The sequence below is a fragment of the Pogona vitticeps genome, chromosome 1 (genome assembly GCF_051106095.1).
Source record: "Pogona vitticeps strain Pit_001003342236 chromosome 1, PviZW2.1, whole genome shotgun sequence".
Classification (NCBI taxonomy): Eukaryota; Metazoa; Chordata; class Lepidosauria; order Squamata; family Agamidae; genus Pogona; species Pogona vitticeps.
Window position 1 is genome coordinate 225,453,316 of NC_135783.1, and position 26,917 is coordinate 225,480,232.

Genomic DNA, 26,917 nt, shown 5'->3' on the forward strand with positions numbered 1-26,917 from the left:
GTTTCATAGGCAGACCAGAAGGGCAGTTTTCAATCTGCTCCACCTGGGAGGTAAGATAAGGTGATGCAGTCAGCATCTGAGGTTATACAGAGCTTCTGTCACCTGCCCTCCCTCCGTTTAAAAAGGGTTGTGTAAGGCAATACACTGATTTATTAGAATTTTTTCTACTTGTCACAACTTTTGTTGGGAGTGCTTCTGAAGCAAAAGGACATATTCAGGTTGTAGATTGAGGATCCTGCAGATGCAGTAACCCCCCCTTGGATCTCCTTTATGAGGCTGGGTGAAGGGATCATGTACATGCCCAGCTCAGGGGCTCTTGCATGCTTTCCACTCCCTGGGGGGATAGTAAGAGCCACTCAGCGGCTTACATTTATGTGGTTAACCCTATGTCTTTGTCTATGGTCAGCATCAGTAGCCAGGCAGGGTGGCTGATGTCAGATTATCTTCTGTGCTAGTGCCAGGGGCTACTGGAAGTTGTAACCAATAAAGCTGTGACCATTTTTTACACCAAAATATGTTGTGTGTGGTGCAGTTATTTGGGTACTCCAGCCTCAGGTCAACATTATGCTTGCTGATAATGGATGTGACCACTAAAGTGTTTTTCCCCTAAAGACTTGGTCAGTCTAATGTATCAGGACAACAAAATCTCATTCCATTTTTCAGAAAATCACGATAGTGAAAAGCAATACTAATGCTTTGCATTCCTGAGTAGATTGGATCCATTCAGATAGGGGATATGGTGTGACATTGCCATTCTCAGTGTGTAAATTAAAAACTTCACTACATGTATTCAAGTAGTTCATTTATATTTGAAATATAATACAATTGTTATAGTGCAGGAATCTGGTCACTGCTGTGTATTTCCCAGTACTCACAACATTGGTTACTCAGTAGCTGTTGGCAACTGCTTTATTTTCTACAAGGAAATCCAGGACCAGAAAAGAATGATACAGTAGTACTTTCCATTCTGTACTATAGTTCGAATCTAGGAGAAAAATGGTTTAGCATTCTCCAAGAAAACTACAGTATGGTCCTTAATTTACACCTATATCTAGTTTGTATCTATGGACAATGCTCAAACTTATTTTAAAATTATACTTAAATGACAGAGAACCTAACAGAGAAGGATGACATAATGCTTATGTTACAAAGGTTTTTTACGATAGGACCATGTTTCTTTCTGAGACTTGCTGATGGTAACAAAAAGGCAGGCATAATCTGGGAGACTATGACAGATTGGAAAACCAGCTATCATGGGGCAGAACCAACTTGTATGATAGACAAGTGCCAAGGCAGCTAGGGTGAAAAAAACTATTAATAGAAAGCAAACTAGATACTGACAATAAATTATATGTTTTTTTATATTGTCATAAAATGGAAATATCTTTTATATTCCCTTTCAACACAGAAGTCATTAAAATGATTTCTAAAGCTTTTTCACACAAGATGTTTTTCTTAAAACCATGGATCAAGGCTGATTTAGAAACAAAGTGTTACTAGATGCTAGTTTCTAGGCAGTTCTGGACTGTTAAAACTAGTGGTCATATGCAGTAAATGTTCATTCTAGAATAAATACATTCTTGTTTCCAGCCATTTCACTTTTTTACTCTGACTGACTTGGAGTTTGCTACTGGTAAACATGTATAAAAGGAATCCACAGCCCATATTTGGCAGTGAGTGTTTTCTGAATCCGTACACACATATATACACAACAGAATTAAGAGCTCTTTAAAGATTCAGGGGGAAAAAGAGTTCAAGATAAAACGTTTTCCTGCAGTGAAGAAGCTGCCACCCATCACTGTCAGAAAGCAGTCATGTGGCTCAGACCATGAGACCAGAGCCCACAGAATGCAGCTACTAAAGTGATAGTTCTGGGTGTGCTTGGTATACAACGCCTTGAAAAACATCCAGAGGCAAGGGTGATCTGATAATGGGGGACTGAGTTGACTCCAACTTCAAAATCAGAAACAAGACCTTGAAAACAAAAACTATCCAAGTTTCCCTGAAAAGAAAATGTCTGTAAGTGCCTCCACCTATTGACTTATATTTTACTTTTCAGACAGTGTGTGGCATGCAAATCACTCCATACATTAGACAGTTAGCAACAAGTTCTTCACTTAATCCCCCTCCTTCTCAAATCCACCATACTCTAAAGGATTTTAATAGCATTTTCCAGACACTGTTGGTCTAATTTAGTAATTATGTGTTGTTCATTGCATGTATGCCCAAAACATAAAAGTTTATAATCATCATTGGCCTTGTATATGATTTCTGTAATATAAGGCCTATGACCAATCCTACATTATTCTATTACTTCAGCACTGTAAGGCTAAACTTAACAGGATTTTCCATTCCAGCACAAGACATACAGCATCAATGTACACGTCACAGAATGCTGCCTTTTCAAAGGGTGTCACACTGGTTATATGCATATCCCAGATAGCAGTAAACATGCACAAACACACCACCCTCATGTGGAATTTTACATCACATTTGAGAACAAACCTTGAATTCTCAAGATCATTTCCATCTCTTTTAATGAAACCCAATTTCTACACCAATGGCAAACTGCTTTAGTAGTAAATTAGAAGACATACAGGAACTGTGCAGAACTCAAACATGGGAGGGAGAGTCTATGCCAAGCAAGAGGAAAATCTGGCCAATTGATGCTAAGCCCACATATTCCAACCCTGACTATTCATTGCTTGTCAGTAATGTTTCTCATAACCACACTGATTTCAAACAACACTCACAATGGTGGTATTACAAAGCCATGCCCTCGCCAAACATAGAAACAAATGTATAAAATAAACTTTTTTATATATCTGAATGTAGCAGCTTCCCTCATTAAAATGCAACTACAGTACTTGTAATTCTCATTTGATGCGGTCATTTTTAATATCCCCATACCTCAAAGAGCCACATCCACAATTCTCAGTGTTTTCCACATCATGAAAATGCACACTAATGACCACTCACCCAGAAGCCTCTGGAGAGGCAACTATTTACAGTCTTTGTTTGACAACAGGCATAAGGGGCATGGGGGAATGGAGTGCGGAAGTTGCATCAAGGTAATTCTTTCTCCAGAAAAAGTTCCAATAAACATTACCAGAACTACAAGCTACCTGCATACATATGCTTACTGTACTTAGCAAACTTGACAGTTATAAACGGTAATTATCCCAGCACTCCCTTAATCAAAAGGTTACTGTCTCAGGAAAAAGAAACAGTAGCTGTTTATAGAAAGGGGGAAGCATTCCAAAATAAATACAGTATGTCCAACTACAACTTAATTAATTTCCTGGTTTATTGCTTTCAAAATTATTTGCCCAGGCTTAAAATGGAGTCACCGCTGGAGAACATTTGAAAAGGATATGACAGAACATTAAGATGATTGAAATCATGAGCCTTCAAATTTATCAAACTTATCTGGTCAACTTCAGTTCATCAAAGTTTGTAAAGTTACACAAAAAGGGAATAAACCAAGAACTGTACTGAGGCTTAAGGCAGATACATAAGCATAGGACACTTATCACTTCTTGGCTGTTTGGCTAAGATCAAGTATGTGTATAGCATAGGACTATTTAAATGCCAGAATTCAAGGAAACATAACACTTATTCTCAGCAGCCACTGTTGTAGCCCTTATTGATGTGACACATTAAAAGCAACAAGTGTGTGATACATATTATCATAAAGGTAAAGGTTCCCCTTGACATTTAGTCCAACCGTGTCCGACTCTAGGGTGCGGTGCTCATCCCCGTCTCCAAGCCTAGAGCCAGAATTTGTCCATAGACAGTTTCCGTTGTCACGTGGCCAGCGCGACGAGACGCAGGACGCTGTTACCTCCCCACCGTGGTGGTACCTATCTATCTACTCGCATTTTACATGCTTTCGAACTGCCAGGTTGGCAGGAGCTGGGACAAGCAACAGGAGCTCACTCCGTCGCGTTGATTTGATCTTACAAATTAAAAGCAACAAGTGTGTAATATACATTATCATACAACTTGGGAAAATGGTTGAAATTTACAATGATTAAACGTCTTCTAATATTCATTCTAGATAATCTAGCTTCATAAATTTAAATATTTCATTCTTCCCCCTTTCTCATTACTACACAGACCTTTCATTCCAGTTTGCATAATTCCACACAAAATTGTCCAACTTCTTCCACTTTTGATGTTCAAAATGCCCCAGAACAATTTGTACAAAAAAGATGCTACACAAGTACAGAAAAATCGATCACTTTTACATCTTTCTCACATCACTTTTTAACTTTTCCTTCACACCTTCATTGTGCTAAATAAACATTTTCTTGAGTTCACTAATGTACTCCCCCTCTGAAAACAACACTAATTGTTTAAGTGAACAATTCAGTCCAAACTGAATGTGCAGTTTATAAATCAAATGAGGAACTCTCACCTAGAAGTTGGGAGCAGCTTGAGTTACAACGAAGTTGAGAACTTGTTTTTATGGCTGTCCACTCAAACATAATTTCAAATAAAGAACATTTAATCTAAAAGTGCTAGGCATATAGTTTGTGGAAATCAACTTTTTTTAAAAAAATCACTGCTGCTAAGACATTAAAGATCATAGTAGGACTCAGATGATTTGAAACAGGATATATACAAGTTTCAGGACCATCCACATTATGCAACAAACAATAAAAAGGATGAATGTTAACGTTGCATTTGCAGTGACTATTTATGCACCAGTCATAGTGGATGTTACATAATGTCTTGATATCTTCAAGTAATTGAAACATTGGGAAAATATGCCAGAGTATTAACATTCAGGAATTTAACAGAAGTAGGAAATTTAAAGGCAAATTCTCCACTTCTGTTAAATTACATTTATATGTAAATATAATAGAAGAAGAAATTTCTGTAATGTTGATTTTTCTGACTCTGGCCAGAATTCAGAGAGGAACATCTTCTGATATAAATGGTTCCGTCAGCAGAATTGACCCTTATCTCCCTAACCCTACGTAACCCACTGTGCAGTCCCAAACCTGCTTTGGAAGGCTACAAAATCCAGGTTTGGGGACAATGAATTGGGATGGAAAAACATTATGGTGCACTAGTGCGGCAGTAGATTTAAGCCAAACACATGATCTCACACCTTCTACTGAACTGCTTCTTTTAAAATGATTTTAAAATCTAGATTAGCTGTAGAATAAAAATCACATGGTAAATAATTATAAGGGACTATCAGCTAAATTAGGAAATGTATGTGTAGTGACAGTGATACTAATCAATCCAAAATTTTAAAAAATTGCCTCAACACTGGAGGATCTGCCAGAAAAGTATGGGATGTGGCAATGGGCCCGTCTGTCGGGCCACTATTACAAATGTGCATATACATGAGAAAACAATACTATCTTGTATATGGAGGTAAGTCAGTCTGAAAACCCAGCAACCAACTTCATGGCCATTTACTGTAGAATACAAAAGTATGGGTTGCAAGTCCCTGAATGGAACCTGTTCAAACTTGTTTTTCCTTCTGCAGGTATAGAAGACTGGCTGCATTTTATTAGGTTCTAAATTTGTTCAAGACATTGTGTATTTTCACAATCATGGGTAAAATGAAATTCCAAGGCAAAGCTACAGGCTTGTAAGCAAATACTGTGAGGCTTTGTAAATAAATTTTATTTAAAGTAAACATTTACTGGTCTTCTTTCCTACTGGGAGTCACAATTTTAAGACATTTTAATCTTGCTTACACTGTACGGCAAAAGCTCTTCAGGATTTCAAAGCATGGATGAGGTAGCGAAGAAAGTCTAAAAAGGCTAAAAAAATGCAACAACGCAGGATCAAGATTCACAATACAGGGTTTAAGAAATATTTTTTCAAAGTAGAAAATTACAAGGGTGAAATAGCAACAGTTTTGGATGAATCAGGCTGAACGGCTAAAGTCTAAATCAAAATATGAAGATACATTATTCATAGTGTCCATGTTCAAGTGTTAAAAAGAGACACCCATAGTTCAAATAAACGTATTCAAGTATGTGGTACAAAGTTTTGCATTACTGGCAACTGAATATTACATAGTAATTGAGGAATAAGTAGTTACATTATACTGCAACTACAAACTGGATACACTGTCAACAGTTATCTAAAGCAGTGGTCCCCAACCTTGGGCCTCCAGATGTTCTTGGACTTCAACTCCCAGAAATCCTGGCCAGCAGAGGTGGTGGCGAAGGCTTCTGGGAGTTGTAGTCCAAGAACATCTGGAGGCCCAAGGTTGGGGACCACTGATCTAAAGCACTTTTAGTGTAACGAAAGAGCTCAAAACTTCAGACTCACTTCTGAAATCTTTATAACCAAGTAGAGCACAAACTGCACAAGAACAGATGTTACTGAGTAGTGGATCCCTCTCAAAATGAGAATTAACTTAATTCTTTTACACAAAATACCCAGTAAGTAACACTAGCTACTATACTGAATTTATGCTGAGGTAATTTTCATGCACTTAGGGTCAGAGCTGATAAAAAATGGGACACTGATGTTTAACAAAAACCCATCAACATTCACAACAGTCATTTGTTCAAAAAGGCAGGTGACTGAAAACAGTAATATGACACTTACAGCCATAAAAATGTATACTAGTGGTTTAATTGGAGAGTGATTATTCAGATCTGGAAAAACAACCTCCAGTTTGTTACTACAATCACAAGTACAATTCACGTAGCATACGTGACAATTATTTTATTGTCTGAGATAAGGGAAAATTGGGATACCAACAATTGTACTTATTTATTGCAAAGAGTAATCCACCTGTAAAAGAAATTGCATTTCATTCACAACACACTTTGGGCGAAGGTGGGGACAGGGTCCAAAACGTGGCTGTCTGTATGAAATGCTAATGGAAAACAGTGATCCCTGTTCACTAATAACTTAAGTTCTTTAAAAAAAACAACCAAAAAACTAGTTTTTATTATACAAGTCTACATATCTCAGTTCTTAAATCACGTTAATCTATTTAACCATTATTAACAGTTCTGTGTCTCTATTACTGCATCAAGCCAAACATTTAAATGCACTTTCACATCAAAAAGATTATATATACTTTCTTTTTCCTTTCTGAAAGCCACTGACATTTCAGCTATCAACTGGGTCCTGGAAAAAAAAAATCACAAGTGGAGGCCTGAACAGTTCTCACATTGCCTCACCGAAGGAAGCGGTGCTGTGGCTGACTGTTCTTCCACAGCTGGTACATGATCCCCAGTTAATGAACTGCCGTCCGAAAGTGGCATCTCTCCCCCCCCCCGCAAAAGGCCTACAGTTTAACATGGAAGTGCCACTTCTGTTTGTGTTACTGTTGAATTCTGAGACAAGGGGAAAAGATTAGGTACATTGGTTATACTTACAAGCAGCTCCAATCCTGAGTATTTGTGGTATATCTAAACATACAAAAATGTATGTACATTTCTCTCCACTTTTTTGTTGTAAACATTTGTCAGCATATTTTACATATCCCTTCTTTGAAACATGCAAATCATACATACAATATAAATACAAAAAGAAAATTACACTCATTCATAAACTAAGCAACAAAAATGGTGGCTGGCATATTCAGTTATAAATAATCAGTGTGTGAGGCATTCAATGTAACTAGAAGCAGCCATTCAATCTACTGTTCTTAGCCGTGGTTGTGGAAATACTGTGATTTTTGCACCTTCCATGTAATTACAGTATGTATAACACTATCATATGTGGAGATAGGCTCATTTACTATATCTCTTCTTTTCAGAGTGAAGGATAAAGCAGCACTTACATATATTATATATCTATATCTATATAAAGTAGGGTGGCAACTGCTGGGGTTGCTTTTCTTACATTATGAGGGTTTCCATTCTAATATTTTTTTAAATAAAAAATGGGGAGAAAAGGACCTCATCAACCGATTACATATTCATTCCTTGGGCACTTAACAGGGAATCCAGCATGTCGAATGTGTCTTTGTAGTCCATATGCTGGCTGTTTGTACTGTACTCGTGACTGGCATCAGGACCGTTCTCCACTGGGTTCTTGTCCAGTTTCACAAGGGTGCTGAGATGTCCGTAGCCCACCTGGTATGTGACAGGGGGAGGAGGGGGTAAGGGAAGGTTAAAAACAGAGTTGAGAGAGGATACATACTGCTTAACAGAGGAAGAACTAGATGAACTACCTGAACTTTTGGAACTTTTGCTCATTTTGGAGTGATGGTTGTGAGAAGCATCATTGCTGTACAGCCTCTTTCTGGAAGAGCCGGAAGTGCCAGATGAATTGCCATCGCTGCTCAAGCCAACGGGACTCCTCAGAACAGCTGGGGTTAATCCATCACTAATATGCTTACTGCTGCCACTACTACTGCCACCAATGTGGGCATGGGAATGCTTATGACTGGCACCATGATGGCGGTTTGTGGAATGCTCCTTGTGCTTTTCCTTGCTAACATGGGGACTAGAATGTTTGCTTTTCCCACTGCCCTCATCTGAGGAGCTATGTCTCTCAGAGGAAGAGACTTTGATTTTCATTTTCAAATCTTCTTTACTTGTATTCTTTTCTGTGGGTGGAATGGGTATGCGCAATTTGAGTGACCCAGCCTTTTCTTTTTTGTCAAGCATGTGTTTCTCAGGTTTCTCTGCGTTTGCAATGGGAATTTTCATTTTAATAGGGGATGTTACAGAACTGCTACTGGTTGCTTGGGGTTGTGTGTGCTTTTTGTATTGCTGTTCTGTTCCCACGTAGTGTTCTCTTACATCCAGTTCAAGTGTTTCTAGTTTTCGTTTCTCTCTGTATTTATCCAACGACATTTTCTGAGGCATAATTACAGGGGCGTGATGTTTGCTTCCTGGTTTGTGGGCCGCAGGATGCTCAGAGAGTTTGTCAGCTCTGTGATGTAACCCCGAATGCAACTGCACTGAGGTGCCAGGTTGAAAGCTTACATTGAACTGACCACCAGGCATCGAAGTCTCCTGTTTTTGAGAATATATCTGTTCTGTCCTTGTTTGTTCTTGGTGTTGAGGCCATTCTTGGTGCGCTGACAAAGTGTAAGATGTACCCGGCATTCCAGCAGCTAGTATTGCCAGATTTTCTTGACTGTCCTGAACAGAAATACTTCCTGAGTTCAGAGGAACTGGGGCAGGAAATGAAGATGTTGACTGTTTTTGGAAATTTGCACTTGCAGACACACCAGCAACAGCATCTACTAAAATGGAATTCTGAACCAAAGACGAGCCAAGAAGAGAATTCTCGGATGCCTGTCCATCTCCTTTAGGTTTCTTAGCAGCCTGATTAGCCTGTACAAGAACAAATGAGTATAGTTGGGATATATTCTAACGTGTACAGTCTACAAGTACAGTGGAAAACCTAAAGCCAATATATTTCAAAAGAAAACACAACAGTAAGCACCTTTGCTTTGAACAGTGGATTCAGTCCAGACTGACCATTCCACTAATTGAAATAACAGATCTAGCAGAGGTCTCTCACGACAGAAACCAGGAAATAGTATTGATTTTCCCTTCCCCCTGAAGCATTGTGGACTGCCTCTCAAATGGCTCCATAGAAAGAGCACAGAGGGATGCACAATAGAAAGGAAGTACTGTACTGCTAAACACCCTCTCCCTCAGTGCAAGCAGAACTCAATTACACCCAACTCTGCATCCAACCTAGTAAATCTTGATGAAAAACTTATAGTCAAAGCTTCTTCATGTGAGAAGACTGCCTAGTTCATTTTGAACAATGGCTCAGATCTAGAGATCCTATGGCACTGAGATACATTTTGGCTGGAGTAATGGGATATTATTTCTGCTTTCTCCTTCCTCATGTGTGTGTGTGTGGGGGGGGGGCAAAGGATCTGCTCCCAACAGCTGGGGTGAGGGTTGGATACCCTTCCGGCACAGTATGAGAGACAGTTTGGGAAAACAGGGAAAATATTTTTGTACCAGCCACTGTAAGATCACATTCTTATTTACCACTGCTATCCCTCAGTGAGTTTCCATGGCTGGAGGAGTGATCTGAGCCCAAATCTCTCACATCTCAGTCTGACATTTAATTCACTACACTACATTGGCTCTATCTACTACAAAAAATTATTTATGTTAGATCCATATAATTAGCTCCAATCTATTATTGCTGGACTTCTTAAAAGATATAGGCCAGGTAAAATACCACAACATTAATCAAGTGCTCTCTTTACCGTGGTCGACCCTTATTCAAAGAATAAATGTTACACAAAAATATTGTCCATAGTATAAGATGCTAGTGGAACACATAATTCATTTTAATAAGTAACCTACAACAGGATGCCAACATTCAAGAAACCAGGAAACAGATGGCTATGTAATAACACTGTTGTAACCATTTTCTTAACCACAATATTCTTACCCTCCAATTCCGAATCCTCTTTAGCCTACTGGGAGTTTTCTCCAATATCTGAAGAAATTCATGTGTTAGTTCTGTGAAGGTAAACAAAATTACACTAAACACAATTGAATAAGTAGCTAAAATACTGTTTTCAATCATGTTTTATGCAGAATCTGGCTATCTACTGAACCAATAATCTTGGCACAGTGGTTAAACTGCTGCACTGCAGCCAAAACTCTGCTCACAACCAGGGGTTCAATCCCAGGTAGCCAGCTCAGGGTTCCATCCTACCAAAGTAGGTAAACTGAGTACCCAGCTTGCGTGTGTGTGTGAGAGAGAGAAAAGTGTAGCCTGCAGAATTAAATTGTAAACCACATGGGAAGTGCTTTAAGTGCTATGGGTAGCATATAAACAGAATGCTTTTTTTTCTTTATAAATGTTCCAAAGAAGTCTTCTAAATCACTGCTTATATGAAACTTGAAAAAACAGTGCAAGTTTATATACTAATTCTAATGAAAATGGAAAATATTCCATGTGGCTTAGAACAATAAAAATGTAGACTGTAAGAATAAAACACTAAAAAGCAGTTAAAACAAAACCATAACATTTGAGAACAGAAAAACCATAGTTAAGACAACTATTACATATTGACATGCAAAACATTAAAAGTACAGATTGCCAGAATCTGAAGGTAACCGGAAATTGCCAAATTAGTGCCCTTCTTGTTAATAATACGCCCTGGTTAAAGGTTAAGTACAGAAACAAAACAATTAAGCATGTTTAAAGAGAAAAAGGAAAGTTGACATTACTTACCATCCAGTAATTCCAAAGTCACAGAAGGATCTACATATTCCCACCAATGTTTTCCATCTGTTGAGACAGGGATCTCCCAGTTGGACCACTTGCAAGCCAAATGTATACACACACATGCTATTACTGTTGGTTTGTACTGAAGACAAAATGTAGTAAGGTGCAGACTGTGGTCAGACATGTTTCATAATGGAAGAACACCAAACATGAAAAAGAAAGAAAGAAAAAAGGAGAACATTGATCAAGACGCTAATCAAGACAAGTATCAGCTGTAAAAATGTTTCAACTGCATTCCTTTATGGAGTCTTTCTCAATAGATAATGAAACATAGTCACATCATCTAGAATTTAGCTCTTCCAATGACCAAACAGAACTACAATATTCTGGTTGGCCTTTAGTATATATGACTCAACATTTAAGCACCAAAAGAATTAGCATCTAAAGATAAAAAGGCTTCTGCAAAAATAAACTTTTCTTTACAGATTTTACTGTCTTGTCACATATGCTTCAGTTTAAATATTATTTGAAACAACATGTAATGGAAAAAAAATAGAAAGAAAATAAATTTCATCTCTTTCAAATACTGTTTATGTATGCATTTACATTAAATATCCACTTAAAATAATTTGCTTTTATCCATTTTCTCCACATCATGATCTGTTATGGTGAAACTAGAAGTCAGAATAATGCAGCACATACTGTAACTCTTACTCTATTCACCCAGCCTCCTCAACAATATAACTCTGGGAGAGAGCAGTTATCTCCCATCTCTGCCTCTTCCTTAATCCCCCACAGATGACTCTGCCTCTGCATTTCCAAGAGTCACCCTTTCCTCCCTTCTCTAACTATAAAACCAATTCCTTTAGTCATTACATATAATCTATCACAGCCCTCTACTCAGCTTTTCCTTCAGATTGTCCCTGCACCAGATCCTTCAGTCCTCTCTAATATTCTAGTGTATCTTTGTTTTTTCTTTATTTGTAAGAATCTACCTTGCCTCTAACCTCCCATTTCGATCTTTGGTTTGTAGAGCCAATCTACTGTTGCCCACCCTTTTGCCTTTCATTTTTGTGTTTGCCTTTAAGATAATTTTTTAGCTAGAGTATCCATTAAGCTTTATCTTTTCTAGTCACAAAATTACTGGATTACAGTGGTGCCTCGCTAGACAGTTACCCCACATGACAGTTTTTTCGCTAGACATTGACTTTTTGCAATCGCTACAGTGATTTGTAAAACAGTGATTCCTATGGGGGAATTTTGCTGGATGTCTGGTCCCTGCTTCGCAAACCGATTTTCGCTAGACAACAATTTTGACAGCTCCCTGCGCATTCGCAAAATGGGTGTTTTCGGGACCTAAGCTTCGCAAGACAGCGATTTAAACAGCTGATCGGCGGTTTGCAAAGCGGCTTTCCTATGGCCGATCTTCACTAGACAATGATGATTCTTCCCCAATGGAATGCATTAAACAGGTTTCAATGCATTCCAACAGGGAAATGCTTTTCGCTAGATAATGATTTCGCTAAACAGCGATTTCAGTGGAATGGATTATCATCGTCTAGCGAGGCACCACTGTACTTTATCCACATATTTTCTGTTGTACTTATCATAACAAATATTTTCTGTATTTATTACCCCCCCCATTCAAACTTTTATCTCCCTCTTCACCTATCCATTTTACTTAAAACTCCAGTCTCACTGGTCCAGGGACAAGAGTTGGATATGAGGTTTTTCTTAAGCAAATACCTTACAGAACCAGTCAGCTTCTGCAAGGCTAAATATCATATAGACTAGATTTTACTGTAAATAACAAAATTTCTTAACTATTTTTATTTCAATTTCTAAAACAATGCAAATATTTTATTGCCACAAAGAAAAAAAAATGCTGTTAACTACAAGGGTAAACCAGGAACAGCTTTATACTTACCAAGATGCTCGGTTTCTACGTTAAGTTTATCTCTCTGTAATCTTTAGCTGCTATTCAGGCTACCAATTTTAGACTTATGCACTCACAATCGAGAAAATGTCACCAGAAAGCACCACTACACTTCACATCGTGCATTTAACCCCTTTGTGCCATTAGGCCCTTGTACAATACACCGCACTGCAAACAGGAAGGTACCACCACAGTAGACAGCCCAGTCTCCTGTCGCAACAAGGGTTAGACACAGATAGGGGGCCCTGCAGTAAAGGAAGCTATAGTGTGCTACAACAGTGCAACAAAGAGGTTCAGGATAACAACCTGTTGGTAGCCATGAAATAGGATGTCTGTGCCAAATCCTTGCTTGCTGTAAGAGAGAGAGAAACAGAAGTCAGCCATTAGCAATAGTTAATTTCCCAAGTCAAATTGCTTTTTAAATGAAAATATGGCACCCACTTCCAAACACAGACATCATGAATGGTTTATTATCATCACCAAAACACAACTGTTTGTCCTACTATTTTTCAAGCCAACTGAATTGAAATGTCTGATGAATTTATCTAGGAACTCAAAGCTCACCTTCTGGTTAAACACAATTACAACCATTTACAGTAATACAAGTGTAAAAAAGAATTTTCTACAGCCGAAGAAGAGCTGTGATGTCTGAGGAATTCCAAGATTTATAGTCAATCATAACCATAATCTGCACGCCTCTAACTATGAAAACAGAATTAAAGAAGCTTTGTCAAGAAGGCGGGCTTGGGGTAAAGGTGCAAAACTGATCTCCTATTACTTTCATCCATAGGTCCCTGTTACCACTTCCACCATGACAACAGGAAGGAGCGTTGTGGCACAGGGAGAAGGAGAGCCCTACATATTCAACCAACCAAGGAATACAGGATAACATTATCACAGTGTGTGCTTTTCCTTCCATCTTCCTCTTGCTTTGGTGCTGCCAATCCTTTAAAGGTAACAGGGAAAGATCTTCATGGCACTATAGTGCAATATCTTTCTAGATCTGCAAAAACAATTGCTCCTAGCAACCACACATCTACTACAGTGGAAGACTGTATTGTACTTTGTTAAAAAAATATGTCAGAAGTTTAAAATCTGAATCAGGTGGTGCCATTTTATGTTAGAAGATGGAGACGGAAGGGTAGCAAATTTACTAGTAAAATAATGTTGAGAATGGCCAACCAACTCATCATTTTAGGATAAAACAAATGGTCCAGAGCCATTATATAAAAGGTTTTGGTTTTTTTTTTGGAACAAAAACTGCCTTGGTTATCCTCCAAAATGAGATTGGTCATGTACAAGAATAAGACTCTCTTGATTTTCCTGAACCTTATTAACAGCTACTGATACCATTAATATCCAACTAGTATCAGTATCAGATTACTCTGTCTTTTTGATGTCCTTTATGCCAATTTACAATTTCATTTACCAAATGATCATTTGACCCATGAACTCAATTGCCAGCACAACTGCCAAATCCAAGATTGAAAACCAAATCAAGAATTCAGTCACATTTTGCAATAACAAAATCAAGAGTAGCACAGGTGACCTGCCTGATTACTTCCCACCTCCAGAACCCACCGCTCCACTTACAACACAGTGTGCACCCTGCATGATCGTCAGCTTGCCAATCGTGGAAGTAGTCCAGCTGCTGCAGCCCTGTCTCTCTGCTTGCCTGGCCACTCTGACAAGGAGGCAGGATAAATGTCTCTGCTCAGTGGAGTTGCCGGGCAAGCAGGGAGATGGGAACTGCAGCAGCAGGGCTACTGCCCACAATTGGTGCTGCCATACGCACCATGCTGCTGTAAGTGGACTGAGGGGTTCTGGGGTGGGAAGTAATCAGGCCGGCCACCTGTCCCAGTGTGCTTCGTATTCATCTATGAATATGAAGCCCCTATCTCTAATCAAGAACATGCTCCCTTATCAAGCATGTTATCTGTGTGGATAGACTGTCAGGGCTGAGACATTGCTTGGCAAAGGTTCTGTCCTACTTGAATGGTTTTTTTCCAAAAGGATGTGGGGGGATTATTCCCTGAGCTTTTTCCTAATCAAGCTTTGAGTTTCCATAGTATTTTACTCTCCTTATGCTGCTGGAAATCTATATTAGTTAATGGGCCAAAAAGTAGACTTGGCCTAAAGTGCCACTAATATGCGGATGACACCCGGCTTTACCTTCCTTTAATGTGACCCTAGCAGATGTCCAGAATCTGTGCTGATAGGTGCCAGAAATTTTTTTAAAAAGCACAGAACAAAATTCTGCAGAATAACACCGTTTTTGTTGTTTGTACTTTTAAATATCTGAAACAACTTTAAATGTTTCTGTAAATCCATGTATGTGAAAGCAAGAAAGCAGATAAATTTTTTTCTTGTGGGCTTCTAAACTTTTGTAAGCGTAAATAAAAGTAGTTATCTTTAAAGCTATCTGTGTATATGAACAGTTACTTTAATAGGTTTGCCTTCTTGCCATTGAATGGACCATTAAATTTTCCAGTCTGGAGGATTCAAACAAATTGGCTGCCTAAGATGCGTTCACTTCTCTACTATAGAAATACCAATAGCCAGAAACACATAACATATCTGTTACAAGCCTTAACCCCATACCACATTTCTCATTAAAGAAATGTGGCATTTCACATTGATTTTACCTCTAAGAATGGCTATTGTTCCCACAAATTACTCATGACCATTCAGGAAGTCTGAGAAATCAACACAAAAGCCATTACAAAACAGTTCAGTCTTGTTAGTCTATTCTACCTTAGAACAGTTGCCTCAAAAGGGGTCTCCATAAAGTCACTATTACTATTTCTCTGAAAGTGATATTACTTCAAATATGATCAAAGAAGTTCTTGTAAGGATTTTGGCACATAGTTCAGTGTGAAAGCAATATAAAGACTAGAAATCAGCAAATTCTATTCAAATTGTTTAAAATATGCAGAATTAGAGAGCCAAGAAAGATAATAATGGACCAAGAAAAAGTCTGTTAAAAACTAAGTAGATAAACTATTCTTATTCAGGGTCTTTTACTCAACTTCTTCTGTATATCGACATTATTCTCTGAGCTTTGTCTTGGAAGAAAATTTATACACAACTGCTCTAACTACCTCTGCTGAGATGACATGCAGTATAAGTACCCATAAGTACCCTTAGGTTCAGAAAAAAAATCTAAGAATTGAATGATCTGCAACTTTTAATCTAGGGAACATAGCTTTTAAAAAAACAAGGAAAAGTCAAAGCCTAGTATGATATGTGTCTGTTTTACTCACAGTAGAAGTAATATTCCAGAAACAGTTTTATTAAGTCACCCCATCACCTTCTTACAGAGATGTAGGAAAAGAATCAGTGAAGCTGTTACTGACCTCTCACTAACTGCGTACATTTCACAACATCTGTGTGTGGATGCTCAATGGTAATCTCAAAACCTGAAAATTAAATGTGTTATGTGTTATTTTCACAAACTATATACTACATATGTATGTAACTTTATAAGCCTCTCATTTCTCATATTTTCTAATTCCCTGTTCAGTAATCTCACTATAATTAGAATAATTTTAAGCAATGTTTGTTAAAAATGTCATGTACAGCAGATCTTATACTGCTCATTAGTTATAATTATTATTGCAAATGTGTGATATGTAAAAATAACTCTATTTATAAGAAAAGGTTTTAACACACTGTAAGTATAAGGTCATAGCTTACCAGGATTTCTACCAGAATATACTTATAATGAAAACCAGATAGGTGTTTGACCCCACTATAGTGGGAAATGTAAAGGGCATTATAATACAAAAATACATCTGGTTATGCAAAAGCTTAAAGAACATGGATGTACTACATTTACCTAAAGTTTGAAGCATTATAGTTTCAAGTATAACCAGCTCTTGGGCCTGCTGAAGGTATGCCTGAAAGTGGAGAAAAAGTGACAAACATTAACAAAACAATTTAATAAGTGAATTATACAAAAAGATACTCCAAATAAATTCACTGGTTATCAACATTTATTTGATGGAAACATCACAACCATAAAAAGGAGCTACAAACTTCAGTGACAGAAAATGAGATAGATATTATCCAGCTGTCTAATTTTTGCCTATTACAGAAAAAGGTAAAGGTAAAGGTTCCCCTTGACAATTTTTGTCCAGTCATGTTTGACTCTAGGGGGCGGTGCTCATCCCCGTTTCCAAGCCATAGAGCCAGCATTTTGTCTGAAGACAATCTTCCGCGGTCACATGGCCAGTGCGACTTAGACACGGAACGCTGTTTACCTTCCCACCAAGGTGGTCCCTATTAATCTACTCGCATTTGTATGCTTTCGAACCGCTAGGTTGGCGGGAGCTGGGACAAGCGACGGGCGCTCACTCCGTCATGTGGATTTGATCTTACGACTGCTTGGTCTTCTGACCCTGCAGCACAGGCTTCTGCAGTTTAGCCCGCAGCGCCACCACGTCCCTGCCTATTACAGAACTGCCACTAAAAATATAGAACTCTTTAATGGTCCCTCATCACAGTAACTTTCACCTGAGCACAAACCATAATTGGAAGTTATTTTCCAATTTCATCTCTACATTCAGTGAGATAATGAGTGCTTCATGTGCCTGCTCAGTTCTTCCCTAAATTTCTTCTGCTCTACTCGCGCAAAAGCAAGACATGAGGACAATACCCTTCATCACAATTTGAATCTATTCCAACTATGAATGTTTAACTCCAAAGGGTTAAAATCAATATGGATTTCCTACAACTCAAATAAACAAAGATATCTGTTTTCACAGCAAAGGGCAAACAGAAAGGCATAAGAACACACAAATCCCTACAGGCTTCTGATTTCACCACAGATATACTATCCCAGTATTTATGTGAAATAAGCATACTGTGAAAGTAGTAGTAGAAAATAACAGGAAAAATAATGTGTATAATGGCTTGCTGATGGAACAGAAAAGAATCCAAGTTCTTGGGGGGGGGGAGACTTCTAAATAAGAAAGCCATTAATGAAAGTTGGTTTGGACTCAATTATTATGGCAGGTTTTTGATAACATTCTTTAATAACGTGTCAACAGAAAACAAAAGCGTATCACCTAGTTATTTAAAACATGCAATCAAACATTAAGAACATTAAGAGAAAACACAGCTCACATACAGTGCATGAGGACCTAACAAAAGATTAAACTGGCAATTGTTTCAAAGGAAGGTCAGGAGATCTTGAACCTTCAAGCAGCCCCAAATTATACTGTATTTTAAAAATGTTTTCCGATGTGTGTGTGGGCACTCCAAACATGACAAAATTGCTTTCCACAGACACAGAGGACACGAACAGACTCTGGCTTGGGAACAACATGGCTTTCCCCCCAATTTTAACATATGATTTGTGTTTTAAAAGACTAAATGAAGATTAGACTTATGGATACATACATCACTCTTTGTGTCCAGCTGTGGCTCCTGAGGATGAAGGCAGGCATGTGCTACTTTGATAACATGTTCGAGCTTTCGTGGCTGTTCTTCCACTTTTGCAGCCAAAAATAAAGCAGTTGGAGAGATAATCTGTTGGGAGAACTATCATCAATTAGAAGGAGTGTTGCAACATATCTCCCATACATCTAGTTACCTTCATTATCTGTGTGACAAACTTACATACTGACTTAAATCCTGTTGCTTAGTGTAGTAAGTTGCAACTACAGTAGGCCCACTAAATTAGTGACACTTACAGAACAGACCCACAGAATCCCCACTGATTCAATAGGCCTATTAGACAGCAGCTATAATGCAGTGCATTACCTGGAACAGATTATTTTTTGGCATTTTAAAGTAATACCTGTCATTAGATTAGCTCCTCTTTCAATTTTACACAAGACAAGTGGCATAATTGTAGGTGATCCAGAGTAGAAGTATGCATGAACTGAATTTCTTGATGTCCTTCAATGCAGTTATTTTTCTGGGTCATCTATATGGATTGAAGAACAACCCCGGACAGGATGTGGTGCCACCCCAATATCAGAAGAAGGTCCCATGATGGATAAAAGGGAATATTTGGTATCTTCTATAGCAGCGGTCTCCAACCTTTTTAAGTCCACGGACTGGTTAGGGAAGGTGGGGCACATACCGCCACGCTGGGGTGCATGTGCAAAGTAGGAGACACGCGCTCACGCACACACACAGGCACGCACTCAAGCAAAGGGGTGCTCGGGGGACACTCACGAAGGGGTGGTGAGTCACTTGTGCATGCACACACACTTGTGCACATGCGCAAATGGGCTGTGCCGGGGCGGCAGTGCATGCAGGGTGGGTGGGAGGTCTGTCTCTGTGGCTGGACCGGCCCAGGCCACAGACTGGCACCAGGCCGCAGACCGGGGGTGGAGGACCCCTATTCTATAAGTCTCAACTTCTGATGTTCCAACATATTCTCACTCATCTTCCATTATCTTTAACATACAGCCATGATATCAGGTCATCCTTAGATTTGTGGTGTGGTACCACAAAGTAGGGGACTGGAATGCTAAAGTAGGAAGTCAAGAGATAAAAGGAACAACAGGGAAGTTTGGCCTTGGAGTTCAGAACGAAGCAGGGCAAAGGCTAATAGAGTTTTGTCAAGACAACAAGCTGGTCATCACAAACATTCTTTACCAACAGAAGAGGCAACTCTATACATGGAAATCACCAGATGGGCAATATCGAAATCAAATTGATTATATTCTCTGCAGCCAAAGATGGAGAAGCTCTATACGGTCAGCAAAAACAAGACCTGGAGCTGATTGCGGCTCTGATCATCAGCTTCTGATAGCAAAATTCAAGCTCAAACTGAAGAACGTAGGAAAAACCACTGGGCCACTCAGGTATAATATAAACCAAATCCCTTATGAATACACAGTGGAAATAAAGAACAGATTTAAGGAACTAGATTTGGTGGACAGAGTGTCTGAAGAACTTTGGATAGAGGCTCGTAACATTGTATAGGAGGCAGCAACAAAAACCATCCCAAAGAAAAGGAAATGCAAGAAAGCAAAGTGGCTGTCCAACGAGGTCTTAGAAAAAGCAGAGAGAAGGGAAACAAAATACAAGGGAGATAGGGAAAGTTACAGAAAACTGAATGCAGACTTCCAAAGAATAGCAAGGAGAGACAAGAGGGCCGTCTTAAATGAACAATGCAAAGAAATAGAGGAAAATAACAGAAAAGGAAAAACCAGAGATCTGTTCAGGAAAATTGGAGATATTAGAGGAACATTTTGTGCAAAGATGGACATGATAAAGGACAAAAGTGGGAGAGATCCAACAGAAGCAGAAGACATCAAGAAGAGGTGGCAAGAATACACAGAGGAATTATATCAGAAAGATTTGGATATCCTGGACAACCCAGACAATGTAGTTGCTGACCTTGAGCCAGACATCCTGGAGAGTGAAGTCAAGTGGGCCTTAGAAAGCCTGGCTAACAACAAGGCCAGTGGAGGTGATGGCATTCCAGTTGAACTATTTAAAATCTTAAAAGATGATGCTGTTAAGGTGCTACATTCAATATGCCAGCAAGTTTGGAAAACTCAACAGTGGCCAGAGGATTGAAAAAGATCACTCTACATCCCAAACCCAAAGAAAGGCAGTGCCAAAAAATGCTCCAATTACCGTACAATTGCACTCATTTCGCACGCTAGCAAGGTTATGCTCAAAATCCTGCAAGGTAGGCTTCAGCAGTATGTGGACCGAGAACTCCCAGAAGTACAACCTAGATTCCGAAGGGGCAGCGGAACTAGAGACCAAATTGCTAACTTGCGCTGGATTATGGAGAAAGCCACAGAGTTCCAGAAAAATATCTACTTCTACTTCATTGACTATGTAAAAGCCTTTGACTGTGTGGACCACAGCAAACTATGGCAAGTCCTTAAAGAAATGGGAGTGCCTGACCACCTTATCTATCTACTGAGAAACCTGTATGTGGGACAGGAAGCAACAGTTAGAACTGGATATAGAACAACTGATTGGTTCAAAATTGGGAAAGGAGTATGACAAGGCTGTATATTGTCCCCCGGCTTATTTAACATATGCAGAATACATCATGCGGAAGGCTGGACTGGAGGAATCCCAAGCCGGAATCAAGATTGCCGGAAGAAATATCAACAACCTCTGATATGCAGATGATACCACTCTGATGGCAGAAAGTGAGGAGGAATTAAAGAACCTTGTAATGAGGGTGAAAGAGGAGAGTGCAAAAAACGGCCTGAAACTCAACATCAAAAAAACTGAGATCATGGCCACTGGTCCCATCACCTCCTGGGAAATAGAAGGGGAAGATATGGAGGCAGTGACAGATTTTACTTTCTTCGGCTCCATGATCACTGCAGATGGAGACAGCAGCCACGAAATTAAAAGACGCCTGCTTCTTGGGAGGAAAGCGATGAAAAACCTTGACAGCATCTTAAAAAGCAGAGACATCACCTTGTCAACAAAAGTCCGAATAGTCAAAGCTATGGTTTTTCCTGTAGTGATGTATGGAAGTGAGAGTTGGACCATAAAGAAAGCAGACCGCCGAAGAATTGATGCCTTTGAATTGTGGTGCTGGAGGAGGCTCTTGAGAGTCCCCTGGACTGCAAGGAGAACAAACCTATTAATTCTAAAGAAAATCAACCCTGAGTGCTCACTGGAAGGACAGATCCTGAAGCTGAGGCTCCAATACTTTGGCCATCTCATGAGAAGAGAAGACTCCTTGGAAAAGACCTTGATGTTAGGAAAGTGTGATGGCAAGAGGAGCAGGGGACGACAGAGGATGAAATGGCTGGACAGTGTCTGCGAAGCAACCAACATGAATTTGACACAGCTCTGGAAGTCAGTGGAAGATAGGAGGGCCTGGTGTGTTCTGGTCCATGGAGTCACGAAGAGTCGGACAGGACTAAACGACGACGACCACAAAGTAGGTTGACGGTACTCAGCTTTTATATGCGTTATGTTTCAGCACCACCCACCCCCAAAGTCAGTAATATCCCAGATGAGAGTAAATAAATTGAAGCAGAATCCAAACAAGTCTGATAAGAAAGTTACTGAACAGGATTTGAGACATACATCCCACTCTTTATGAGGCTACAGTCCTCTCTACACTCTGCCGCCCTGAGTAGACCTTCGGTCTAGATGGGCAGGGTAGAAATCTAATAAAATAAATAAAATTAATGTGTTCATAGTTTGGAATCCTCCTGCACTGAACATTTATAGAGATGTCTATGTGGCAACTGCAGGCAGGAGTGTGGTCAATCAGTTTGGGCTATATGTCTTCCTAGAGAATTATGTATTATTAGTAGCACTTGACCTTTAGACATTCTTCCCTCAAAAAGTTCCACCAGATGAATTTTATTGATGTGTTCCTGAATCCATAAGGCTGTGATTGCATATGGAGACCTTGCTTAAGTTCTGTTATGCTTATAACCAGTGTGGCCAGTGGTAAGAGATTTTAGGAGCTGAAGTGCAGACCATTTAGCCCAGTGGTTCCCAAATGTTAGCAAATTTGGGTAACCCACGTGTTATTGAACTAAAAATCCCAGAAGCCTTCACCACCAGTTGTGCTGGCTGACGTTTCTTGGAACTGCAGTCCAATAATACTTGGGTTACCCAAGGTTCAGAAACACTGGTTTGAGCCCACGTTTGAATTCCACAAGTGACAAAAATATTGCCTGTAACTATCAAGCTTCCTCTATAATATACCAGGCTTCAGATTTAGTTAGTCAATGTTTTATGGCTCCAAATCCATGATTTTGGAAGGGATAGATGTACTCTGTCTAGACTTCCTGCCAAGCATAAAAAAACACAGCATCTAATATTCTGGTAAGCAAAATAACACATCACCAAGCTGGCTACATCAAAACTATGAATTTTAGAATAACATAAAGCTACAAAAAAGTACCAAAACCTTGAATCTTAGTCACATCACAATATTCAACACTTTAGTTGCATTTGAAGGAGCCGCATACTGGCAGACACAGAAATGTTATTTGCCACTAGAATTCTCTTTTTGTCCCAGCAGTACCTACATTTTGCTTGTGGATCCCTATTCATAAAACTATAGGTTTGGTAATGTACCAAGCCATTTTATTTTCTTTATTTTTGTTGCATCTGCCTAAAGAGTTATTCGCCCTTTAAGGTTCGCTGTTAATTACAACCTTCTGATACCACATGGTCCAAAGCATCTAGCCCCAAAGCATTCCTTTCCTTGAGCATATAGTCTCCCAGAATCAAATTATCAATGGTCTCTTAACTAAGGGAGCACTCTTAATTCACAGAACTGAACAAAGATCTCCCTAACTGCCAACCAAAGTTCCCTCTAAGTTGCAAAGTGCTGCACTGGTCCCACAGCCAATGCTACTGCCCATTTGGTTCCAGTTGCAGACAGAACCCTCCCATATGCAAGGCAGATCCCCAGCCGGTGCTGCAATAAAATTAGAGAGAATGTTTCTGCCAGACCATTTGAGACTCAAAGCTCTCTCAAACTATTCAGCAACATCTATACTCACTAAAATCAAATTAACACAAGATTATTCACCCAAGATGCAATATAAACAAGGCTTTGTCTCCCTCTCCCTAGTAATAAATAACTTTACCCAAACTTCTTTGTGCCAGAATGTGTAGCTCTTAAGTTTACAAGATCACTTTTTTCATACATTATATTAAGAATCTGTTGTCTCATGAAATTTACTTCTGGTAAACTTCTCTAGGAGAGTGCCTAGGCAAACTTTTCTCAGATTACAAGAAAGCAGCTATTTAGGAGTTGAAATAGCTACTTTATAAATAGAGCTAACAAGCTGTAGGTACCTACTGCCAAACAAATAAAAAGTGCTTTGTACCACCCAGGAATGCCTTTCCAATAACAACAGGTTTTCTTGTAAGCACTTAAATACTTACATTTCTATTAAATTTTGTGAACGAATGATGCATATAAAACCTGTGCATGTAAACAATTGCTGTATTAATTGTAAGTTGAGACCTGAAAAGAGAGTCAAGGAAATTATAGGTAGCTACAACTATTCAGGGACTGGCGAATGGCTGACAGTTTTCTGTCTGTTGAGTTTCTGACAGTTCAAACACTGCCAGAAGTAGGATTTAAAGCCAACACTCCTGGTTTGCCTTTGCAGCTCTCATTTCGAAAATGGCATAGATATGTAGGCATGATTTTTTTAAAATCTTGCTTTTTTCCCTCCTGAATCATCTACAGACAAATGCTGCCTCACCTGAGGAAACCGCATATGGATCAAAAGCTGCACATGCTTGTGATTTTTTTAAAGTGGTCTAATAAAGGTAACACCTACCCTCACCTTCTGAAATTTTAGAAGAACCCTGCCCCCAGGTAGAAACTGTAGAGGCAATCTTTATTCATCTCCTTATCCCTGCCAACAATCCCTTACTCAAAACCTGTATCAGAGGTTTGGAAATCCTGACAGACCAGTGGGAGGTGATGCTGTGGGCTACAGAAGGAGAATCTTTTTTTTCACTGGCAAAAGAAAAACCAGACTGATTTATATTCAGTGCATTACTCAAATAAGAATTCCTTCCCTTCACCACATGAAAAAATTCTGCCAAGAGTGTTAGATGGCCCCTCAGGAAAAATCTCAATTTCAGGGTAGGGGGCTAAAGTGAAAGATTTTTTTTGGGGGGGGGGAGAGAAACAGCCATGACAATCATGCCTTAATGGACACAAACTATTAATCCACAATTTTTAGGTTTTCGCTGTTGCCATTTCTGGAAAGCTCTTTGCCTACTTAAACAAAACACAAAACACCAGCCCTGATTTTTCCTAAGGACTGCATCACCCTGCAGATGCACACAACAAATAACACATGATGGCTGCTGTTCTATACATTAAAGACCTTAAAAGGGGGCAGAAAACATGTAACACAACTCTACGTCTGGTATGAAATTTACTACCATGCGTTGGCAATTTATTTATTTATTTATAAAACTCTGTTCAGGTGCCTTTCTTCACAAGAAGACTTTAAAAACAGTATCTGCCAGAATGAGGAGCTCTGAATTTCCAGCTCAGTCATCCAATTCCATCAAAATCACAAACCCACCATTCTGTTGGGCAATAACACAAAACGGTGCATATTCCTCCCTGTTTTACTGTGCTGAATTTTTTTTAAAAAAAGGCTGGATAAAAACTGAATTTAAAAAAAAACCTGCTTCGATTTTTTTTTTAAAAAAAAATAATAATCCCAGCACCCTGCTACAAGTACAGAAACGAATTCTAAGAGAGCAGCTTCCCCGAAAAAAAAAATCTTGTCGACACACCCGTTGGGTTTCCCTGAGATAATAATCCCTTCCTTTCTCCCCCGGGAGAGCCTGTGGCGCCTTCTCGCCTCAAGCCCAGAAAGAAGGGAAAGGGAGTCGCGGGGAGGAGCCACGCCAGGCGAGGCCTCCGAGATTCTCTCCCCCCCCCTCAACGGGCCGGCGCCTGGAGAAAGGCCCGGGACAAACCACCGCCACCGGGAGAGGCTCTTTCCCCTCCGCCCTGAGGAGAAAGAAGGGGGGGGCCCTCCTTCCTCTTCCTCTCCCCCCCCGACTCCCCTTCCTTCTTCTTCTTCGTCTCTTTCTCTCTCTCCCCCCCCCCCGGCCCAACCCCCGCATCGCCTCCTCGGCTCAAAAGGATACACGTTGAGGCGCTGGCCCATGTCCTGGATGAGGTTGGCCGCCTGCTGACGGTACGAGAGCTCCTTGTCGGCCTCGACGCCGCAGCGCCGCGACGGCGTGTTCTCCAGCTGTTCTCGGGTGAAGAACCAGCGAGAACTCCCCAAACCAGCTCCGCGCGACGCCGAACTCGCGCCTGGTCCGGAACCCGCCACAGCCGCCGCCATGACACTTCCTCCTCCACCCGCAGCAGCAACAGCGCCCGCCACCGGCGCGCCCGACTCCTCCTCCGCCTCCTCCATCGCGGACTCTCTCGCGAGATCTCAAACTCACGCGGCAAAACCGGCGGCTTCCGCTTACGCTCTGGCTTTAACGAACCATAGAATTACAAAGGATCATCCTAGCAGGGAAGCTAAAACGGCCCCCATCTCTCTTTTTTTTTTCTTTTCTCTCCTTTCTCTCTTTCTCTCCGGAAGTTAAGGACTGCGCTGGTTCTAGGAGTATTTGCTCTGTGGTCTTGGTTAGGTTATTTCCTCCGCTTATACTATGTATGTATAAACGGATATGTAGACACACACTGATTAGAGTGATTAAAATGACTTTTAAAAAAAAAAACATTAAATATAATAAAACGTTAAGCAGCCATTAGAACGTAGTAGCAACCCGAATAGGTTGGATTGATCATGTCGGGATTTGAAGTTTTTTAAAAAAAAAAATAGGTTCACGCAATGAGATATTGCAATTCCGCTTCACCCCCCTAACATTCTTGGATCTGATGGAGTTTCTCCCCCCCGCATCACAAATTAAGTCAGAGAGGCCGTGGCGTGCTAAATTAAAAGGCCCAGCCACCGGGTCTTCCCACGTCTTGATCAAAGTCGTTGATTAATGATTTCTGAGTCCCATATGTGGGCCAGTTTTACTTTTGCCTCAGTATTGCAGTTGGTATCCTGGCTGTCTGCATTCAAAGACATGAACTGGATGGCGTGATCTACAGGCAATGTTTTATCGAGTATATGTTTTATCAAGGTCCTGCCAGTCAGTGTGGTTAAAGGCGATGGTCCTTCTACAGTGCATATTGTTGTTTAGTCGTTTTGTCTGACTCTTCGTGACCCCATGGACCAGAGCACGCCAGGCCCTCCTGTCTTCCACTGCCTCTCTGAGTTGGGTCAAATTCATGGTGGTCGCTTCGATGACACTGTCCAGCCATTTCATCCTCGGTCGTCCCCTTCTCCTCTTGCCGTCACACTT

General features: G+C 40.0%; 1 protein-coding gene across 5 annotated transcripts; it reads right to left on the reverse strand.

Annotated features, from left to right (window-relative positions):
- Nucleotides 1-6,590: 6,590 nt before the first annotated feature.
- CCNT2 (cyclin T2) lies at nt 6,591-26,089 on the reverse strand. Of its 5 annotated transcripts, none has more exons than XM_072984109.2 (10): nt 25,694-26,079; nt 23,951-24,032; nt 18,494-18,634; nt 16,929-16,989; nt 16,447-16,509; nt 13,397-13,442; nt 11,161-11,324; nt 10,369-10,439; nt 8,168-9,281; nt 6,591-8,069 (listed from the first exon to the last, which is right to left on the reverse strand). In XM_072984109.2, exons 1-10 carry the CDS (start codon nt 25,969-25,971, stop codon nt 8,005-8,007), a joined length of 2,085 nt encoding a protein of 694 aa, XP_072840210.2. In that variant the 5' UTR covers nt 25,972-26,079; the 3' UTR covers nt 6,591-8,004. The 5 variants fall into 5 exon arrangements, 4 of the variants coding, with proteins under 4 accessions (XP_072840210.2, XP_020635289.3, XP_072840197.2 ...); XM_020779630.3 differs by having other exon boundaries at nt 18,494-18,622; nt 25,694-26,078; XM_072984096.2 differs by having other exon boundaries at nt 6,591-9,281.
- Between the last annotated feature and the right edge of the window lie 828 nt (nt 26,090-26,917).

Coding starts and splice junctions, on each gene's coding strand:
- CCNT2 (XM_072984096.2), bottom strand. CDS start 25,971: ATGGAGGAGGCGGAGGAGGAGTCGGGCGCGCCGGTGGCGGGCGCTGTT. Junction 16,510..16,928: donor TATAATGCTTCAAACTTTAG/GTAAATGTAGTA, acceptor TTTAATTTTCAG/GTTTTGAGATTACCATTGAG. Junction 11,325..13,396: donor TATTTCATGGCTACCAACAG/GTTGTTATCCTG, acceptor GTCTGACCACAG/TCTGCACCTTACTACATTTT.